At 49.2% G+C, this 21,605-nt stretch overlaps 1 protein-coding gene and 1 long non-coding RNA gene across 5 annotated transcripts in view; one reads left to right on the top strand and one right to left on the bottom strand.

Moving 5' to 3' along the window:
- Window positions 1-5,366: 5,366 nt before the first annotated feature.
- LOC116448097 lies at window positions 5,367-21,478 on the top strand. 4 transcript variants are annotated; one of them, XR_004241802.1, is made up of 5 exons: window positions 5,367-5,447; window positions 5,789-5,862; window positions 17,685-17,834; window positions 18,228-18,417; window positions 20,487-21,478. It is a non-coding gene; the product is annotated as an uncharacterized LOC116448097 (long non-coding RNA). The 4 variants fall into 4 exon arrangements; XR_004241801.1 differs by having other exon boundaries at window positions 18,225-18,417; XR_004241803.1 differs by lacking the exon at window positions 17,685-17,834 and having other exon boundaries at window positions 18,225-18,417.
- The window catches only part of TNR (tenascin R), a 33,131-nt gene continuing 18,819 nt past the window's right edge, over window positions 7,294-21,605 (bottom strand). Inside the window, exons 14-21 of the mRNA XM_032118116.1 lie at window positions 21,221-21,364; window positions 20,428-20,558; window positions 19,319-19,451; window positions 16,184-16,335; window positions 15,152-15,248; window positions 14,222-14,383; window positions 12,481-12,644; window positions 7,294-12,054 (exon numbers count right to left, since the gene is read on the bottom strand). Of these exons, the coding sequence (XP_031974007.1) occupies window positions 11,935-12,054; window positions 12,481-12,644; window positions 14,222-14,383; window positions 15,152-15,248; window positions 16,184-16,335; window positions 19,319-19,451; window positions 20,428-20,558; window positions 21,221-21,364 (1,103 nt within the window). The 3' untranslated portion in view covers window positions 7,294-11,934. The remainder of the gene's footprint in view (window positions 12,055-12,480; window positions 12,645-14,221; window positions 14,384-15,151; window positions 15,249-16,183; window positions 16,336-19,318; window positions 19,452-20,427; window positions 20,559-21,220; window positions 21,365-21,605) is intronic.

Raw genomic sequence — 21,605 nt, 5'->3', positions numbered from 1 at the left:
GCTTCTGCTGCCCTCCTGCTGCTTTCACCCTAGTGCTGCGGTCGGAGGGGTGAGACCCCCTCAGAAACACACACTGTAGGCTACAGCTTGTGCTAAGTGCCTCCTCGTAGCCTTGGGGAAGGTGTTACTCTCCTGTGGGAAACACCAATTTTTCCCTAAAGATTTGCTGCTTAACGCCAGGAACTTTTCTCTTGGTTTTATGCTGCAGGATGAGGATCCCTGGGCTTTGCATCTTGTGGCTCACTGCATCCCAGATTCTCATATCCCAGTTCACCCTATCCTGACTCATTCCATCCCATCTCTCCATGACCCAGCTCACCCCATCCTATTTCTCCCTTGTCCCCTGACCCTATCCCAGCCCCCTGCTTCCCAGCTTACCCCATTCCAGCTCTCCCCCCTCACTGAGCTGCAGCCATTCCCTGTTTTGTCAGGACAAATCCCCCTAGGAAAATGTCCTTCCCCGGGTACACAGAAGCCACCTGGGTGCTGACAGTCTCCCTGACCACTGTACAGCACCAGACACCACAGTGCCACCTTTGAACTCCCTCTAATAGGATTGCCTAAAAATATTTATTATCAGAGCTCTCCAAGGGTGAGCATGTCTGGAAGCGTTAGGCGTCAGGGTGCCTGTCTCTGGGCTTGGGAAAGTGAAAGCCCAGCCTGTCCCTGGCACCTGGGAGGTTTGCTTCATTCCCTGGGCAAACAGCCTCACTGGGGCTCCACACTTTTGTGTTGCTGATTTAATTTGGCAGAGGCCTTGACAAAGGAGGAGCTGCTGGCCTTGGACCTTCCCCAGATTTTCAGGGGCCCCCTTGAACATGGTGCCTTGGCAGCCTCTTGGCTTCAGGCAGGAGCACTGTGATGATGTGGCAGAGGTGGTGGGCACTGATAAAGCTGATGTCTTGGAATGCTGCTACCTGTGAAGGAGAGTCTTGATGCCATCGAGGGTGGTGATGCCATTAAACTGAGCTGGGAAGCATCAGATAGACTTCAAGAAGCTTAGAATTAATGCAAGAATGCACAGATATAATCAGTCAGTCCACTATTCTCTCTCCCCAGCATCCTCTTCCTCACAGCTGACCTGTAAAGGTCCCTTCCAACTCAGACTGTTCCATGGTTCCATCGTGGTCATAGGAGATGCTTTGAATGAATCCAAACAGCTCGCGATGCTTGACCCTGTGGCTGTCTCCTGCAGCAAGGTGTGCCAAGGCTCCATGAAAAAAAGGTACATTTGCAGGAATTTTGAACCTGCCACCTCCTAGTTCTGTCTGGCATGCAGCATATCTGGGATCTAAGGAATCGTGCTTTGTTTCTGGGAAGCTTTAATGGGCGAGAGGAAGCCGTGACTCAGCCGCTGATGAATCACTGCAGCTCCAGATTGTCTCCCTGCTTGCTGGTGCCCCTCAAGCACAGGAACTGAGTGAGCCAATGCCAGCCAAGCTCCTGTCACCTCATGGGATGTCAGTCTGAGCCCAGGCCCAGGACCAGCTGGAAATCAAATCCCACCTCGAGCTCCTGTTTTCCATCCACCCTTCCCAAAATCCTTATTTCCATGCGAAGCCTTTCCCATGCCGAAAAGTGCCCCGATAACTTCCATTTCCTCCTAAGTCCCCCTCAACCCTTAATTTGATTTTGAAAACACTACTCATTTTACACTGAAGATAGAAAGACCCTCCTGCTTCTCCCTTGTTTCATTGGATTCAGCCAATTTTGCTACCAGTTTGCCCTGTTGCACAGCTGTGAGCTTCACTCCTTGATAACACCCAGCTGATACCCAGGGTCGGTTTATTTGGGGTTTTCTGGGCACGGTGGGATGGGAGGAGTGGTAGAGTGATTGCAGACATGATCACACCTTTCTTCCCCAGCTGCTTCCTCTGCTCTCTGGTGGTGATTTCTATTTGCAGACGCTAGTCTGGCTTAAAGTAAGCAATGGAAAACTCGGCTCCCAGAGAAACATTCCTCTCATTTTTCCCCCATGCTTGTGCCTTTTCCCCTCCCTCTCCCCCTCCCACAAAAAAAAAGCCTGCAGTTTAAACACCAAAAATAATGCATGCCCTGGTCGTGGACTGGATAAAAATAGCAGCTCTTGGTATTTAGCAGCAGCAATGGGTTTTCTGGCTTTGGAGGAAAATGAGGAGCAGGGATGGGATGGGATGGGATAGTGATAGTGACAGTGACTCTTGATGCACGAGTGGAGGACAAACACAAAGCTGGTGTTTTGGGGGAAGCTGCTTCATCCCCTCCTCTCCCTCATTTGGTACCAGCTGGGCTCTGTCCCCTCCGGGAAGGGGGGAGCTCTGAGGGTAGGTTGGGCTCAGGTGTCCCAGTCCCACCTGGGTCCCACCTCGGGCTGTTTTGGCACTGCCCTTAAGTCTTGGGGCTAAGTCCCATGTAGACAGTGATGGGGGCAAATGCTGCTCTTAGGGAAGATGCCCCAAAGCTGGTGGGTTTTTGGGGGTGCCTCTTGCCCACCCATCACTTGGGAGGCTTTGCAGCTGGGCTTGCCAAGGGGGGTCAGGATTTGCAGGATCATCCCTCCCTGGTGCTTAGACGAGAAGAATGCTGGGGTAGGGCGTGAGGTGGGGTCCTTGGATGCCTCCTCAAATACTGCTTGATGTGAGACTGCGTGTGTTGAGAAAGCTGCGGTATGAGGGACCTCTGGGCAGGTGAGGAGGAGGAGGGTGGTATGTGTCTGCTCAGGGCACATTTCAGTGTTTGGGTTGTTCAGAGCTGATTGTTTTGTGTGTGTGAGCCTTCAGGAACTCCTTCCTGAGGAAATCCTACAGGCAGCCCTGGTGGCAGGCAAGGGGGAGAGGGAGACACACCGGGAGGTGGGGAAAGAGCCGGGGCTGGGCGCGTCCCGGCAGCATGACGTGGTGCCTTCCCTTCTAGGAGCACTCAGGGATCAGGGATATGTGAAAGCCAGGGAGGGAAAACCTGTTGGTGAATGGGGGTGCTCCTTCCCCCAGCATGGAAATGGGGTCAGTGGCAGCATGCAAGGGCTGGATTTGTGGAAGGTGTGAACCAGAGGCAGAGGAGCAAGTGACACTTGGGCACGGTCTGGTGCCTCCCAAGGACCAGCATATGCCCCCAGTTGTAGGAAGCGGTGGCTTGTGCCTCCTGCAGCCACCCGCAGGGGTTTCCCGTGCCGGATGGGTGTCGGATCTGATCTGCCAAGGTGGATTTTTAGGTGAAAAACCGGTTGTGCCGACCATCCCCTCTGTCACAGTGCTTCCTCTGGCTCAGCCCCACGATTCCGAGGAGCAATCAGCAGCTATCCCTCAGTGCTGCCTTCCCCCAGAGCCCAGCTGAGGTGGGCAGGGAGAGCCAATCCTGCTTTTTAATGCTATGCAGATGTCAAATTAGTAGTAGTATTTAGATTATTTTTATTATTTGTTTCCCTCCATAAGCCAGTCCCATGGGGGAAGCTGCTCCCAGAGATCTGTGGTGAGCTGATGTCCCTTGGCTCAGGATCACATGAGGATTTTGGCTGGTGGTATTGGAGGCGCTGGAATGTTCTGTGCTGCCCTTGGGGCTTAGCTCCTGCCTGGGGGAGGGTGGGACTATCTGACCTTTGTTCTTCACAGTTCAAAGTCTTCCTGCTCCTCATCTTGTTTGCTACCAGGGGTCCGTGGGGAGAATGCAGCTGGGTGTCAGGGCTTGGGCAGGGCAGCTTGTCGGGAGGTCACCCACCCCTCAGGAGGGAACCGAGAGAGAAATGCAAATTGTGGTGGGTGAAAGAGGGGAAAAACAACCATGACCTGTCTCCTTGGGGTGCTTTGCCTCTTTCTGCCCCTCTGCAAGGGAGAGCAGGTTGCCATATTTTGAGGGGCAGAGGCAGCCTTAAGTTGTGACTGGGGAACCAATACAAGGGGTGAACAGGCAGATACCATCTGGTTTTTGGCCTGACTCGAGTGCAGCAAGGGGACATTGGACCAGGAGCAGGGACAGACCCTGTCCCCAGGAGTGAGGGAACAGTGCTGCCCCGATGCTCCTCCAGCCCCATCCCCTCTGCTGCTCCTCTCCCGAGTGCCTGTTTCCAGCGCCTTCTGAAATTCTTAGAGGGAGGATTTCCTACCTCATCCCACTCCTTCTCTCGCTTTTAGGGAGGGTTTTTCTCATAACCATTTGCAGAGTTGCTTCCTTAACTCCCTCTTTTGTTGTGACATCGACGAGTGCAGGGGACAGCACCGGGACAAAGGCCTGTTGTGGTGAACAGAGGTGGTTTGTGTTCCCACCACATCCTGGTGTGTTCTGCTCTGCTGCTCAACAGCCACGCCAGCCCCGGTCCCTGTGGAGGAGCAGTGCCGGGGAGATACCCTGGGTGGGAGCAAGAGGATTAGCCATGCTGCTGGGAGAAGCCTGCTACAGGACTGCTGCACACTTTGATGTTCCTACTGACAGCAGAGAGCAGTCCAAAACTATTGGGAAGGGAGAGAAGTGCTGCTGTAAGGACAAGGGAGGGATGGGTTCACACTGACAAGGGCAAGGTTAGATGGGATATTGGAAGAAATTCTCCCCTGTGAGCATGGTGAGGCCCTGGCACAGGGTGCCCAGAGAAGCTGTGGCTGCCCCATACCTGGAAGTGTCCAAGGCCAGGTTGGACAGGGCTTGGAGCAACCTGAGATGGTGGAAGCTGTCCTTGCCCATGGCAGGAGGGTTGGAACTAGATGATCTTTCAAGGTCCTTCCCAACCCATTCTAGGATTGATTCTGTGCTTATTGAAACAAGTAGCAAGCAGAAAAATTGCTGGCTATGGTGCACAGAAGGGGGATAAGCCTTGGAGGCTGCTTTTCACAGCACTCCTCATCCCAGAGAGAGTGGACAAATCAATAAAATTTTAAATCCCTGCATTTAGATTTGAAATTTAGAAGAGATAATCTCTAAATTGTTTTACATTCTACATAACTAAGCATTAGAGTCCACAGGCCCAGGAGTTAAAAATATAAAAATGGGAATGAGAGTTTTAAAACGGATGATGGACACGTGCCATCTTATGAGGGGAAATGAAAATCTGAGAATGTTGAAGATGGTGCTATCAAAATCACATCTCATAAGGCATAAAGCAGCTGCGAATTTATGGCACAAGGCTGCCCCTTCATCAACCTGCTCCAGCCTTGCTCTTGGAGACATTGCACCTCCTCCTGCCACGCTCTGTGCTCCTGGGCCAGCATTTTCCTCATGGATTTTTTGGGCTGGGGTTGCAGGATATGTTGTTGGGAATGTGTTGCTTGAGCTCTGTGTTTGGGATGGGTGCCCAAGGTCCTTGCTGAGGACCTTTGTGCACCCTCCTGATGTTTGCTGTTGGAACAAAGTTCCTGAGCATCACTCATGCAAAAAGGGGACTTTGGTAAGAGGGCTGTGATGAAATATCACTGTATAAAGTGCAGATGGGGGGGATGTGGTGGCTGGAAGTGCCTGAAGAGGAGTGTGCTGTGCCTGGGAAGGTATGCTTCTTGGAGAGGCTGGAAATAGGAGATCCCACCACATGCAGGACTGTGTCTAGATTATAGTGGTGGCTGTGAGCTGTGCAAGGGCAGAGGGGGCCAGAGCGATGAGAGTGGTGGGCACATGTGATGGGGCAGGAGCTCCCTAGGGTGTAGCGTGATGAGGCAAAACCCTTCCCTGGCTTAAATCAAAACTTGTAGCATTTAGAAAAGGGCTTTTGCCCGCCCTCACTCCCTTCTCATCCCATCTGACACGTGGAGCTGGGCCTTGACTCTGATGTTGGGAGGCGGGTTACGATCCAGAGGGATGCTGCAGCTCCCCATGTACCTGCCTTCTCTAGGTGCCGACCTCTGCGTGATACATGCCTGCCTCTTGTTATTAGTTATTGCAATAGGAAGACTGTGTTTCCTCCAGGTGAGTTTTTTTGGGGGGTTCTCTGCAGGAAATGGAGGTCCCTGGGGGCCTCACTTGGCCCCAGACATGCTGAGTGGGGGGGCACAGTGGAAGGTGTTGGCCTCCTCTTAGGGACCATGAATAAAACACCCTGGACTGGGTCAACTGCTTGAGACTGGGATGACAAGTACCAGCACAGGTACCTTCCTCCCCATCCCAAACACATCTCCATCCCTCAGCTCCTCCATGCACAGGCCTTGGCTGAAGGGTCTTCCATGGCATTGACTACCTTCAGACACAAAAAAGTTCATTTAATCCAGACAGTGGAGCCCGTCAGGCTTCACTCTTGGCTTTTGGTGTACCAAGGGTCATGGCCAAGGTGGGACATCCCCTCTCTCACAACTTCCTTTTTTTGCCTCCCAAATCTGAGCAAGAAAGAGAAGTTGCCACGAAACAGACTTCTCTGTTTTGTCTCTCTGAAATCAAATTTAGAAAATATTGAAGTGGTCTGGCAGAAGAGCTGCTTTCAGGCTTTCTCATCCTGTCTGACTACGTGTCAAACGAGAAAACTCTAAACAAAGAGGTTTAAGTAAAGTCTTCATGTGAAATAAGAGAAGAATTTCAACATCTTCTGAAGTTCATGCTTGTCCTAGAGACTTTTGCTGATCAGTGTTGGGGTTCTGTTTGAGGATTTTTTTGTTGTTGTTGTTTTCCACTGAGAGTGTATTCTGCTGCAACTAGCCTTCCAATCTGTTCTTTGGTGGGGTTTCCATCATGTTGGGAATAGATTGCTGTTTAAATCAGGCAAATGGTTTTGACTGAAGATTTTGGGGTTGTTTCCCTTTGCTCCCAAGCATTCCTACCACAGCTTTGCTTTCTCTGGCTGCAGATTGCAGAGCCAAGAGCCTCTCTAGCTCATGGGAGCAGCTGAATTTATTAGCAAAACGTCTCGTGCTGGGCTGAGGCCAACGCGCAGCTCCCTGCCTTCCTGTGGTTAGTGGACTGACCATGCTGACCTGACTTCATGGCCACTTCACTGCTATTTATTTTAACAGCATAGTTGGGCCTGGGGGTCTTGGGAGTCTCTCGTCCCACCTTCTGCCCAAGGCAGCCCTGGGGTTGGATGAGGTTGCTCAGGGCTTTTTCCAGCCCGGTCCTGAACACTTTCAAGGATGGAGATTGGCACCACCAGCCAAAGTTGGGCTGCCCCAAAACTTCCTGCCACTGTTTTTTTGTTACACTGCATGTGCTAGGTCTATCAGCTGCTCTGTTCCTCAAGGTTTGAATGTGAATCTGTGCTAACAAGCCCCCCGTGCTCCTCCCATGGGGTAACCAAAGATCAGGGACAGGGCATGTGCGTCCCTTCTTGGCATGAGGTTGGGGCTGGAATGCTGCTGGGCTTGGATGCACGAGGACCCTGGTCCCACCCCCACTCCCAGACAGGCACACGGCTCACTCCTTCAGTATCTTTTATTAATGTATAGAAAATGCATTAAAAAAAGGAACTATACATAGCCTAAGAGCGGTCAGGACTAAAAATACTAGTTAACAATGGTTAACAAGCGTTGATCCCATTCTCCAAGCTACATTTTCATTACAAGGTGGGGAGGGTTGTTTAATATATTATTTATTTATATTATAGATTTTATTTATGCATTTATTTACTTTTCTCTTCCCCCTCATTTGGTTGCAGTGGTTTGTGTTTGAGTTCATCAGAACCTGTCCAAGGCATTTCATTGCCTCTGTTCTCCCTTCTTATTTATCTTTTTTAGGTTTTTTTAACGTATTAAGCACATTTCCAGGGTAATGCCTGTACACAGGGGGCTGCTTGTTTAGGTCTTTGTGTCACCATCCTTCTGAGAAACCACTGACAGCTGAAGAACTGCAGGCTGGGCATTGAGGTGGGTCTAGGCATCAGGATCTCCCAAGGGAAGGGCCTTTCCCTCCCACTTATCCCAAATTTCCCCTCTGGAAGGGGCAAGGAGCTACCACCACCATCAGGATTTTAGGGAAGGGAAAGGTGACCCTGGAGGTGCTGGTGGTCCCCAGGGGGCTCTGTTGGGTTTTATGGCCATCCCAGGGTGCTTGGCTGGCAGAAACAGGGATGGGCTTCTTGTTTGGCCCTGGGACAGAGCCCTTTCTTAGTGGGTGTAAGCATGAATTAAAGGGGGTTTTTTTGGGTGAGAGTTCTTTGCTGGCAGTGTTTGGTAAAGTCAAAACTTGTGGGCATTTCTGGGGGGCACAGGACAGGGGGTGTGCGGTCACCCCAGGATGTGGTGGTGGGGACATACCAGCAGGGCAGCTCTGGGCTGGGATGAAGGTCACATGCTGGCATGGAGGTGAGGCACCAGGAGGGTACTTTGGCTCCTGCTGTGTTTTGTCAGGTTGCTCTGAGCCTGTTGTGGGATGGGGACACCACTGGCTGAGCCCTCACCAGCTGCATCACTGGGAGCGAAGGTGGCATGAGCCAACCCGGGCACTTCACCTGGGATAAGCATCGCTTTGGGAAGGAGGCAAGAGTGCATTTAGGCTGGTACTGAGTTGCCCATGGTAAAGTAATGCAAAGATAAGGAGTAGAAGCAGACTTTTCCCCAACCTTTGTGTGGATCCTCTCCTGGTACCTTCCTACCAAAACCCAGCTACCCCTGGGGAGAGTCCAGCCTCTCTCCTTCTTGAAATTATTCATTTATAGATGCTATCACTTTACTAAAAGCAGCTTTTCCTTTCAGGACTCTTTTTTTCTTTGGTTATGTTTCAGTGCAGTGTGCAATGGGAAGGTGGTCTTGGAGAATGGAAACAGAGGGAAATGAAAATTAGGCAAGAGATGAAAGTTCCTTTGTGTTTCCCTCCAGGATTTTGGGGTTAGAAATAAGAGGTGGCTTTGAAAGGCTGTGAGGGTCATGGGCACACATGGTGTTCTGCTGTGTGAAGGACTGGATGTGCTTGTTCCTGCTTCCTGTTACATGAAATGGCATCTTGCAGTGGATGCTGTGGTTTGGGTAACAGCTTCATGTTTCTTTTTGGGCTCTGGAACAAACCCAGGACGGCAGTGGAGCCACCAGAGCCCAGTGACAATTCACATGCTGGAGCCAAGGTCTCTCAAGATGAGCACTGCACCAGATCTAGGCTTGGTTTCTGTGAATTTCAGGGCCAGACCTGGTCTAGCTGGAGAATGAACTAGCCCATCCAGTTATGGAGGGTGAGAAGAAACTACTTAATCATGTACTACTTAATCAGTGTGGCCATTCTGTAGCATCAACGTTAAGCACGAATTTGCTTGAAACTGCTGGCAGGAGCTTTGTCCAAAAAAAAAAAAAAAAAAATTAAGGCAATATAGAAAAATAACTTTTTGGGAAATTGTATCTTGTTTATGGACAATGTGAACAGGGGATGATGGCCCGAATGACCGAGTCATCATCGCTGGTTATGTGCTCGGGCTTGAGGTGGGTTATCACCAGGAGAAAACCACGATGTGTAGAAGCTTTCCTTTAAAAGATTGTAGCGACTGTCTTTCACCAATGGCACGGAAAGGCATCTCCCTGGGATCACATGAGAGGTCAGGGACCAGCACTGATATAGAATAGCACTGAAAGAGTGGATACCGTCTCCAAGAGTCTTTCGTACTTTGGGTCAACTGGGCTGACTCACCCTGGTTACAGGACTTGTAAAAGGGATGACAGAAATGAGGAGAGAGGGAGAGATACATGTCAGCAAACCTGTTTAGAGAATAATCAGCCTTTTTGAGGATCTTCTTTTGAACCTCCTGGAAAAGCTTGGCAAGCTTCGATTTTGTCTTCGATTTTAACTTTTGAAAAGAGAGGTTTCTTGCCTTTTGCTTGAGTGTGAATGATGAGTGTATGTTTCCACTGACATCTCTTCCTTTCACCTGGGTAGGTAAGCAAACAGCACCATCCACTGCCAATCTCTGCTGGTTATAACCACTGCTCCCTTACAGCTTTTGTTGTAGGATATTTCTTCCTATAAATTCTTGATGCTTTGGGGAAAAAATTTACTCTGCTGGTCTACTAAAAGCCTTCTTCGGCTTTAATCAGTTCCATCTGCTGCTTTTTGTTGGCTTTTGGGTCTTAAAGCAGGGTTGGGTGCTCAGGAGGAGTGACATGCTGCCATCTATGACAGTGGCCATGTCCTGCAAGAGATCTGGTCATTTGCAGCCTCTGACTCACCTGTTCCTCAACTGGTTGCCTTGTTGCCTGATTTGATGCCAAGGGGAAGTAAGAAGGGACTCCTCATTTACATACAAGATGTTGCTGAGCATCCTTTCTCCAGGTCAGCTTGTAAGTTGACCACATGAAGGACTGGGCCCTGTATCTAATCTTGACCTCGGTGTTAGCTGTGATTTCATGGGCCAGTATGTGGCACGGAAAAGGAGGTTGTGTTTCCCACTTAATGCTCTTCTTCAGCTCTGCAGCCGTAGTGAGTAACGTCAGGACATTGAGTGTGACCATGCAAGACACACTGGCCTGAATGATAAGCTACTGCAAAGCTGCCTCTGTGTTGCCATCTGAAAGATGTTTTTGAGACAAAGCAGCTTCAGTGTGATAAAACCAAATAGCAGTGTTTAGCATTTGTAATGTTCCTTTGGCTGCAAATCCAGCGATGAGCTGCATTCTCCTTGGATGCAGGGATGAGTCCCTTCTTCGAGACCAGGCCAGTGACAATGCCCAGCATTGATCAGAGCCCTTGGCAGAGCAGTGACTTGAGCATGGTGGACATTTGGGCTATGTGGAGGTGGGGTGATGACAACAGGATGCAGACAGAGCTATCCAAAGGGTCCATCTTCCTTGAGACAGGAGAAGTTAAGGATGGGAAGAGCGAACTCATTAATTCTTCCAAGGGCCTTGAAGTGCTCCAAAATCTGAATGGAATCCCTTCCAGGAGGGGAAAGAGTTGATTTCCTGTTAGAGAGATGGCAATACCAAGGCACTGAGATTTGTGTCCCTCTTGTGATGGCATTGAAGAGGGATGGTGTAGGAGAAGGAAGGAAATGGGCATTCCTCAGCTTGCACTTGTCTCCCCTTAGCTGCATTGTCATAATTCCCTGTGTGCGTGGAGGCCCGTGGACTGGAGCACCTGAGCTGTGACAGCTGTTGGCTTCAGGCTGGGCTGCAGTTGTGTCATATCTTTTTATTGCTGCTCCTTCTCTGAGACTCTTTTGTTTGGGACCAATGACCTCGGTGAGAAAGAGCCTGATGGAATGTAGAAATAACAGAGGAAATGGGTCCTAGATTTCAGGACCACAAGTAGGGATTTTTCTCCTAAGTCTTCTAATTTAAGTCCTTTCTTCTCCATCAAGTTCAGCATAACCCAGGCAGATGTCATGGACCTGAAGTGGGCTGAGTTCAGCTTGGAGGAGTGGATAATGCAGGTTGGGGCTGGTGGAGTAGTTCTTATTCCCACACACCCCATGCACACGAGGATGACCTTGTGGTGGGACCAACACATGAGCTATGGACTCTCTGGAGTTTGCCTACATATGCAGATATTTGCCAAGCCCTCCTGTGAAAACTGGGGATGGGATGAGCCTTTGGTCATCCTCCCTTAGTCTCCATGTGTCCAGAGCCTGCACACAGGGGAGAGATGGGCCTCTGCCTGCTGGAAGTCTACAGGTTGGCATGAAGCTTGGGACCTCCCAGCCAGGAGGGGACTGGGAGGCAGGGAGAGGATGGGCATCCCTGGCCATGACTGGGGTGGAAATGGCCACACCAAGGTACCTGTGCGGAAAGTTTCTGCCACAAGCCCTGTGACAAACATTTCTAACAGGGTTTGCTGGGGATTTCTACATCTTTTAAAAAAATATCAAAAAATCTGTCTCTTTCTCTTTCTTCTCATGTTAAGGGCCAGAGTATTGGGATAGGGAGGCTGGAAATTTGGTATTTCTCTGGGACAGATGCAAAGCAATGAGGTCTTTCCTTTCCCATGGCCTTTCCCTGTGCCACGGTTCCCTCCAGCACTTGTGAGGGGCAGGTTGCTATCTCAGACGAGTAGTAATTTTTTTTTCCCTTTTCATATTATAAAATACAAACGAATTACAGAAAAGGTCAGGTGGTGGGAGGCAGGAGGGGTTCAGCTGGCTCAGAGCTGTAGGGACCGTCGCTTCCTCCCAGAGATGTTACGGTGGTTGTAAGGGCGCATCTTCATTTCCACAAAGGGGATGGAGAACTCGTGGCCTTTCCAATGGTACCAGTTAATCCCCTGGCAGGAGGGAGAGAAAGGCAGAGGGTAAAGAAAGACCCTAACAAGAAACTAGAGTGGGAGAAAAAGGAAGAACAAGGTTGATTGCTGTAGAGAAGCCAGAAGGAAAAATTTGCTAAAGCAGGAGCAAGAAACTCCCCTGCTGCTATGGCTTGATTGGTTTTCTCCCACTGCTCAAAGGCTGATCAGATTTCAGGTAGGTATTTTTTGTAATCTAACACACTACAGCAGATGGCAGCGTGTGTGGGGCACAAAGCTTTAGCCTAGATGGCGTGAAGGTGGCTCCCTTTGCTCCAGCTGGTGTGGGGTCGTGCCACCAGTTCTGACCCTGGTGCACCAACCACACATCCCCAGCCCTAACCTAGGCTTGCTGACATGTTCCCCTAGAAGAAATTGCAGAGGCTTTCAGGCCAGCTCTGCCCTTACCTGACTGTGCCGGGACTCTCCGTACTTGCCGTTGAGGTTGGTGCGGTGGCAGTTCTTATACCACCAGGCCCCTTTGTAGGACATGGCACAGTTGGTGACGGCGACATCGTTGTCCCTGTCCTTGGTGGAGAAGGGGCGTCCCTGGTGATAGGTGAGGGAGTCTCCTGTGGGAAGAGGTGCCATTAAAGGTGATGGAGTCCGAGTTATCTGGCCTTTTCACAAGGAAATTAGGATATTCTGGTTATGCGGTAGCCTGCCAAGCAATGGCTCAAGCAGCTGACAGTCTGGCAATAACTAACTGGAATTGTTCTCAGTTGGTTCATCTGCGGTCCTCTGCTGTCTGTTTAGGATCAGTGCAGACCATAGCAAATCATAGAGGCTTCTTGGCTTTGTCAGATAAAGTGCTTGGATATGTGTTTGGGTTTGAATTTCAGTGTTTCAGACTTCAATTCAACCCCGGCTTTTGGCAGCCGTGGTTTTCTGAGGCTTAGCTCTGCTATGTAACTTCAGGACGCCTTCAGCCTCCTTCTTTCCTGTTAGCCAAAGGGAGCTTTTTCTCTCAAAGGAGACCAAACATTCATCTTTTGAACCAAGATGCTTGGCCACCTTTTCTCTCTTTTGATAAGGGGAAGAAGCTTTTGGAAGGTGTGTGATGTCTTATCCCACCAAAACCTCTAACCTCATCTCACCTCCTCACTAGATAACTCGTGAAAGAAAAGCTAGAGAAAAATATGGTCAATTGAGTGATGTACTTAAGGAGACATTCTTAATATGCTCCTTGGTGATCCCTAAGGACATATGAAGTGGACCCATGCTGGCTGTGTGCAATCCAGCTATGGAGAGACTTACTAGAAAACCTTTTGGCAATGAACCATTTGTTGAGCCCTGGCTCCCTTAGCTCAAGGTGGAGCAGAAGCTCCTTGTCTGGGTGGCTAGAAGCAGAGTTTGCATGGCAAAGGGGATGGAATCATGTCAGTGTGACACTATTTACTGCCATTCTTGGCAGTAGGTTGGATGCCTTGTGCCCTGGGATGTGAGGTTAGAGCAAGTGCTTTGCTGCACACCATCAAGATTCCTGTCCCTTCTCTTCCAGTGGCAACTAACTGAATAGGGAAATTCCTGCATCTCAGGTATGCTGTGAGGTTCCACCTAGTACATGGTGGAAGTTTCATCATGGAGGCTTGCGCTGGGCATGTCTATCCCAGATAAAGGGGCTACAGTTCTACCCCTTCTCCCTTCTTGAGGAAGAGATCCCCTGTGCCCTCCCTCTAGCACCCACTCTCTTCTGGTGGGCAACTCTAACTGTCTTGAATCAACTAAGCAAGCAGGTGTGACAGTGTCCTTGCAAAACTGGGCAGTGTTTGGTCTTTACATGAGGAATTGACTCAGAGGATTTCAGATTTTTCCATAGCTGTGGAAAGGCAATAAATACAGCCTCCAGCACGACATCAATAGCCAGCTGTGGCTATTGCCAAGTGAGATGACACCTCTGATGATTGACCTGGTTATTTGGACAGCAGTGTCTCTGATATTAAATACCTAATCCCCAATGGAAAATTCCGTGTCCTTAGTGGGATTTATCAGCCTGGTTTACATGATGGACTGCAGGAAGGCAGAAAGGACTATGGGTTTTTGCCTTGCCACTCTAGACAAGTGAGATATCATGTTGGGATTTCCTTTACAGTCTTGGACCAACCAGTCCCAGGATTTCCCAAGGTCCTTGCCAGCAAGGAGGCTGTACCTGAAGTGCCATTGTAGTCCCCAATTCGCAGTTTGTACAGGCTCCGGGAGTCGCCGATGGAGAACTTGTCGTAGTAGGCGTACGCCGCTTCCTGGCCGTCCCTCATGTCTATTCGCAGCTCGTAGCGCCCTTGGGACGTGATCTTGTGGATGTTGTCCAAGCCTGTTGAGACAATGAAACACCCAGTGAGACCTGGTGCCCGCATCCGCTCCGTGAACAAACAAGGAAAGCTCTAGGCAAATAAAACAGCAGTGGGAAATGAGAGCAAGGAGAGGAACCAAAGAGCAGCAGCACTTGTGGTGAGTGTGTATCTGCTGGCAGTGCTGGGGCCTGAGCTCTCTGTCCTCACTCAGTCTTCACCTCCCTGTGGCTGTGAGCGATGGGTTCAAGGCCCAGGTTCAGATTTCTTCATGCTGCTGAAGCTTGGAAGATTCAGCTGTTCAGCCCTGGTGCTACTTATGTTGTGTTAAGCTCCTGTACAAGCCAGGGTGTGTTTATGCTGCAGGTCCCCTTGGCTCATGTTCAGGTTTTGGAGCAGCACACTCAATTTCAGACCCGTGCTGTGTCTCCCACTGACTCCTTTCCTGCTTTCATTGGACAGCTGACTTTCTGGCCACCAGTGCAACCTGTAGTCATCCAAAGGACAAAGGTGGGTTTTGGCCCATGAAAACTGACAGCATACCCACCTCCTCTCCTAGAAAGAGCAAACTAGGGAGCTGCTGACCTTCACAATGTGGTCTTATGTGCTGTGCCTCTGCATGACTTCCCAATGTGAAGGGCAGGGAATGAACAGAAGGAAAACTGTCCGAGGGAGGATGTAGGGGAATGTGGTGAAGGGCAAGGAGCTAACGGCTGGCACAGGTGAGCAGCACAGTGCACCTGGAGCTCAGGTTTGACACACCAATGAAAGGCAACCAGGGAAGGTCATACCCAGCCAAAACTCGTCCTCCAAGTTTCCAAAGCCAACCCGGTAATCTGCCCATTTCCGGAAGAAGTCGGTCAGCCCGTTCTGCCGCCGCTGGAAGACCTGATGTGGAGGAAGACCAGGGGGAAAATCATAATGCTGGAGATGAGAAATGGCTTTGCTGGGCTTTGGACACACAAGGTAAAGAAAATAATTTTTTTCTTTCCATTGTACCTGTCGGGGAGAAAATTGCAATGCCCATCCAGTTAGCATTAATTGCAGCCATGCAATTAATTCACGTGCAGATATAGAAACCAAAGAGATAATAGATAACGTCCAAAGCAAATAAATGATAGAATAGAAAGGAATTGGCCTTCGAGGTTTCTGCTTCAGCTAATGCATGGTGCCTCTGGTTTTCTAGCACGTAATTCTGCTTTGAGCTGGCTATTTCTGTGATATCCAAGGGGGTGCTCTGAAGCAGAGTGAGAGGGAAATTTACTGGCTAGAAATCAGCATTTGAGGAAGCCCATTTTTTTGGTTTTGACTATACATCTAGCAGGCAGGATTTTGTGTAATGTGTCTAAGTAAGAGTTTGACATGAATAAGATCAAAGCACCATGGCATTATTTACTTACACTGTCAGTCCATCTACATCAAGACAAGCAGTGTTTGTGCAATTCAGAAGCCAAACAGGCATTTGTTTCTGAAGTTCTCCTGTGCAGACTCAATTGGGGTGATGCCTGACACCCTCCTTCTGCGGGCAGCGTGAATCATTCCCCGTGAAAGCTACCAGCCATTAATTTCATTTCTAGAACAATAAATCAGCTTCACTCACAGATTTTGCTCTCCAGAAGCACTGCAAACACGTCAAATAAATCAAAGGGCACTTCTCCAAGTGTAACTATTATTACCGGAGCGTGGGCCATTCCCTGTGGCGTGGGAAATGAAGCGTGTGATACTGAGCCTGCTGTCACTGCCGTGCACTGTGGTGCTTTGCTGGTAGGGGCTCAGTCACTTTGTGATGGGGACAAATGCAGGACAACCAGGTGGATACTCACGATCCAGCCGCCTCCGTCGGTGGTCATGTCGCAGTACACCGGCACCCGCTGGCTGAGGTCCCCGTTGATGGAGATGGTGTAGACACCGCTCAGCGTGTCTCCGTTCATCAGGTGCTGGGCGCAGTCCTGAGGGTTAGCAAAGACACGTCCTCCTGCAAAATCAAAATAAAAAGGCAAAATTCAAGCAAAGAGACACCTTTTCCCCATGCCTCAGTCCCCACAAGTTTCTGTGTTCCAAGTAATTCCACGGGGCGGTGAGACTTTACACCTGCCGTCAACTTCAGAGGAGTTACTGGAAAAAAATGTGTGCGTATATTAATTATTCTTCCATATGTCCTATATTGGAAAGGTGCATGGTAACAATCACGATGAATGATGAGGCATGTCACTTCTTGGACCATCTTTCTGCACTGTGTCTGAAACCCTGGGGTTTAAGCTGTCACCAGCATATTTAGACAGCTGTGAAAATACCAAAACCTGCTCTCCTCTCAGGATTGCCAGCTCCAATCAAGTTTTATAACTTTACTCATTCCAGGGGGATTCTCCTGATTCTCCATGCCCTTGGAAATGATGGTGGACTCACGCTGAACTAATTGTCACTTGCAAACTGAGCAGGAATGAGGCTGTGTGAGATGCTAGAGATAGGCAGCATGGGCTGTGTGACTGTGCTACAGGTGTTCTCTAATGAGGAAACATCTTATTTTGTGATCAGAGTTTAGGAGAGTCTTAATTATGACAATTTTTCTGGCAGTATTGCAGTGTCAACTCTGGGAACAGTGTTGTCTTATGTAAGAAAAAAGAGGGCAATACACCTTTTTCTTTGGTGTTGGTACATATGGATGAAAGAATAAATGAGTGCAGAGCTGGTAATGTGGATGTGGTTTTCAAGGATGTCTCTGTAACAAACTGAGAAGGTGTGAGGGACCTTCAGATCTTCTAAGCTGTGTGTGTCCATCACAGTTGTGTAGTGCCCCATAGAACCAAGGCACAACCCTTGTCTTTTGCTTCCCACATGGGTACATTCCCCCCCACCTTGTGACCTGAAGACTTGGAGGTCATTACTGTGTCCAAATGTTGAACATCCCCTCTTTTTTTCCCCCATCTTCATGGTCTGTAGCACAGTCTGGCGAGACACTGTTTGTATTTTATAGTATCCAACAATGAAAACTTCTTCAATGACAACCACTTCGAGCTCCCCTGAGCTCTGTGGAGATTGCTTGTTTCTTAATTTATATTCCTATCTTTAAGAGCCAAGGAGACCTTGAAAGACATTTCAAACCACTATAAATTATAAATACTGTGTCTGTTTCTTCCTTTTGTGTCATCTGTATACAATTCCCCAAGAACCTTATACAAACATGAAACAAAAGAGGCTGAACCATTAATATGTCAGAGGGAATAGAAGAACCCCGGGATGTGTACTGCAAGCAGAAGGAAACAAAACAATTTAAATTAAGCCTGGGTGGTTTTCTTTCCTTCTTTTTTTCTGGTCTCCTTAAAGACAAGTCCTTGTTCTCTGCAAACAAAATGCCTTGATGCATTGCCAGAGTAAGCTGAATTCCAGGTCCGGATGCTTTGATGAGAGATGCTGTCCGTGGATTGCGTTGCCTTGGTGACAGTTCCTGGTTGGTTCTGTCTCATCGGTACTGGGGTAAGTGGGGAGAAACAGACTTGTTGCTAATGCCTATCTTCATCTTAAAAGCAAGTTAAACGCGTTGGGTGCTGCATCAGCTGGCAATGGTGGCTAAGGTTGCTGAGGTCTGAGGACATTTCTCTTTGATGGAAAAGGTGCTCTCCTTGCCTGACGTAAGTGGGTTTCTGCTGCTTTATCCCACCTGAGAAGTCACCCCCATGCAGCTTCATCCCTGACTCCCAAGCAGCCTCAAGGATCACATGTATTTTTTCATCACCTGCCTGAATTGTACTGGCTTTATCTGCATGTGTAAGAGGCAAGAATAACAGGAAAGCCTGTTCTGTAGATGCATTAGAGAAGTCATTTCTCCTTTTGTGGATGTAAATAGTTTCTGTTATCTCTTAAAAGCAGGTGAAGGGAACTTTGCATGCAACTGAGATGGGGAAGTGTATCCACAGCAGATTCCAGGAAAACTCTCCTAACTGAACTTGCAGCGCAGATGGGAGGAATTTTGGTGGACATCATCTTGAGACCTCTCAGTGCTGTTGACGCCCAGGAAAAACATGATTGGATTCAGCCCTGAACAAGATGCATTCTGTCTGTAAGTGCCCTGGGCTAGCCATGCTTTTCAAAGAGGATGAGGGACAATTTGCTTTGCATAATTTCTGTTATGAATGGTTGCAGAGAATGGCAGCAATGGTGACATTCTCATGCAAGCTTCATCCTTGGAAGCGTAAGTATTCTGTGAGGGTTGTGGTGACTGTGGATGCCCACCTTTTGACTTTGAAAGGAAACCATTCCCATCTCTTCAGTGCCTTAGTGGATTGGGAATGCTCTAGAATTAGAGTGGGGAGGAATAATGCAATTAGATAAAGTCAGTGGATTAGATAAAGTGCTGGCCCTGCTGTCTGAGACTCCACTGGTGGTGGTGGAGATGCACCTGCTTGGTATTTCCAGGGATACCCCATCCCTGGAAACTTTCAAGGTCAAATTCAACAGGCAACCTGATCAAGTTGAAGATGACCCTGCTCGCTGCAGGGGGACTGGACTAGACAGCCTTTAAGGATTCTTTCCAACCCAGCGTGTTCTATGATTCTTTGATATTTGTGAGCAATCGGATCATGTCTACAGCATGGAGCCACTGGCTGGCTCCTCTCCCAGGAGCATACCTGTTGATACATGTTGTTGATTTTAGTGGGTATTTTTTCCTCTGTTTATGCGCTTGAGGACAGACATGGGCAAGGCAAAGGGCCTGGTAGATGTTTCCTGGTCTGAAGCTCAAACCCCTGGGCTGGGTCTTGTGTTTGAATTATAGATCCTTCAGCCATTAACTGTTTGTAACAAAGCAGCACTGTGGGTCACAGCATCGTAAAAGTACCTCTCTGTGGATCCTGATGGAATGCTGCCTGAGGAGGGAGAGTCCCTAAGAGCAGTCCATTCCTACCATCATGACATGTGGGCTCACCTCCGCCTGTCTGAGGGGATGCAGCACGAGTCCTCACCTGTGGTGAAGGTGGTGGAGATGAAGCCGCTCCGCACGGCGTTCTGGGCAGCTTGCAGGCGCACGGTGTACTCCGTGGTCTCAGAAAGCCCCTCCAGACGGATCCACGTGTCCTCAGCATCCACAATCAGCTCCTGTACATGGGTCCCAGAAGGAGGCAGACACCAAGAGCAACAGATGAGAAAAGCGATGGGGAGCCTAAAGAGCAAGTGAGGAGGGAAGGGAAGCCACAAGCTACTGCAGCCCTTGGAGCCTGGCCGAGGAGCACTGCATGACTGCTTAGACCCCTGGACTGAGTGAACGTGAGATCAGTCAATATAGCCAACATTTTGGAACGGTTTGGGTGGGAGAAGGCTGGTTTGGAGACAGATTTAAAGGTTTGCAGTCAGTGTGCTCTGTTTCCTGGCTCTCTTGGGATCTGTGTGCCCTCGGTACAAGACATGACTGATTGCCCAAGCAGTGCAAGGAATGGAGCTGGCCAGACCTGGTTCTCAGCCAGTTCGACTCCGTCGATTCCTGTCATGCTAATTTTTCTGGGTGTTGGCCAGTGCCAAACAGCGTTATTGAACCCCTTCACAAAGCTATTATCCTCTGGCTGCTGCGAGCCAGTCACACCAGCAAAGGAAACTGAACTATGTGCCATGACATATTTCTGATAGTGTTTGTTGCAGCTCCTCCAGACAGGCAGATGTGGACATACTCATTACATAATCAAATTGTATTGTATTGCAGCATTAATTAGCTGTCTGTGCCTATCTTCCTTTTTGCAGGAAGGGCAAATGGCCTTTTTAGCATCTCTGTCTGCAGAATAATATTCTCCTGCCTCAGCTTGCTTGTGTTTCACAAGCTGTGAATTTCCCCTTTTCCTCCAAACTTCCCAGGTAACCCCTCTATGCCCACACCAGCAGGTGTGCATAAACATTTTGCCTTAGACAATCTCTTCTTACTTTTTCCTATCATCCTGCTTAGCAGGAAGTAATGTCTGCCCTTCTGGTCTCCCTGAGCTGGTGAGCATCATTCTTTTGCTTTGTTTGGCTTCTCCTGCTTGTTTTACCATGGTCTTGTTATTCCCTGACTTGATGAGCCTCTTTTTTGTGAGGACTCGCTCACCTTCCGGCTGCCATCGGTGGATCTGTATGTCATGACGTAGTTCTCGATCTCTCCCACAGGAGGAACCCAGGAGAGCAGGGCGCTCCGTCGTGTCACTTCACTGGCTGTCAGATTTGTTGGAGGATCCAAAACTGCAGGAGTGGACAGGGACCCAGGGAAGTGCATTTTCTCACGTACAACCACCTCAGCCCTGCTTCCCAGCCCGGTACACTGGGATTCAACCTTGCAACACTGAGCTACAGCGCAAAGTCCATCCTCACCCTGAGTTTCAAGACCTCATCACCCATCCCCAGTCTTGAACAGAGCTCTGCAAACCCTCTGGAAGTCCTCCTCTACCTGCATGCCACCTTAAGGGTAACAGCTGGGAAATTCATGTGCTATGGGACCTGTCAAGCTGCTTGTGAGCAAAACGGGTTGTCGTGTTCTTCTGGACTATGGCCTTGGGCAAAAAAAACACCTGGTCAAGCATCTGCTCAGGAAACCACATCCAGTAGAAATCACTGAAAGAAAGGGATGAGGGGGATGGATGGATGGACAGATGTTGAAAGAGTGAAAATAATGGTTGATGCTTGTTGATTAAAATTCTGATCTTGTGTTTGGAGAACCACCTTGGATGTCTACCCTAACTCTTCCCTTACGCTGGTATTTGGGATTGGTTTTTGTGTCCTTTTGGCATGTGGCTACCTCAACGCCCACGCTATGTAACAGGAGCTTTGGCTCAGCCTTGCTGGCTGCTTTTCCTGGGGTGGGTGCATGGCTGGGGGTGAGGAGTGAGGGAGGTGACTGTACATACGAGTAGTGAAGTTGGTGCTGATGGTCTGGCTGGTGAGAGGCCCATTGGTGGCGTACAAAGAGACTGTGTAGGTGGTACTGGGCAGCAGGTTGCTCAGCTGGTACTCCTGGTTGTCTCCATCCACGAGAATTGTTTCTCCTGCAACTGTAAGCAAAAAGGGAAGAGTTAGCGTAGACATCCAAGGTGGCTCTCCAAAATGTGTCTCTGGATATGACCTCATGAATAAAAGCATTTCTACTGCTGAAACACCATAAGGTACTGTGCAGCAGCTGAGCTGTAGTGCTGCTGTTCAAGCTGAAGGATGGTCTAAATTTTCCTGCAATTCCTGTAAAACCCAAGGCAAGGGCTCCTTCCCTCCTCCCTCTGTGAAGGGCACCCACTGAGC

The sequence above is a fragment of the Corvus moneduloides genome, chromosome 9 (genome assembly GCF_009650955.1).
Source record: "Corvus moneduloides isolate bCorMon1 chromosome 9, bCorMon1.pri, whole genome shotgun sequence".
Classification (NCBI taxonomy): domain Eukaryota; kingdom Metazoa; phylum Chordata; class Aves; order Passeriformes; family Corvidae; genus Corvus; species Corvus moneduloides.
This window is presented reverse-complemented; position numbering and strand designations above follow the sequence as displayed.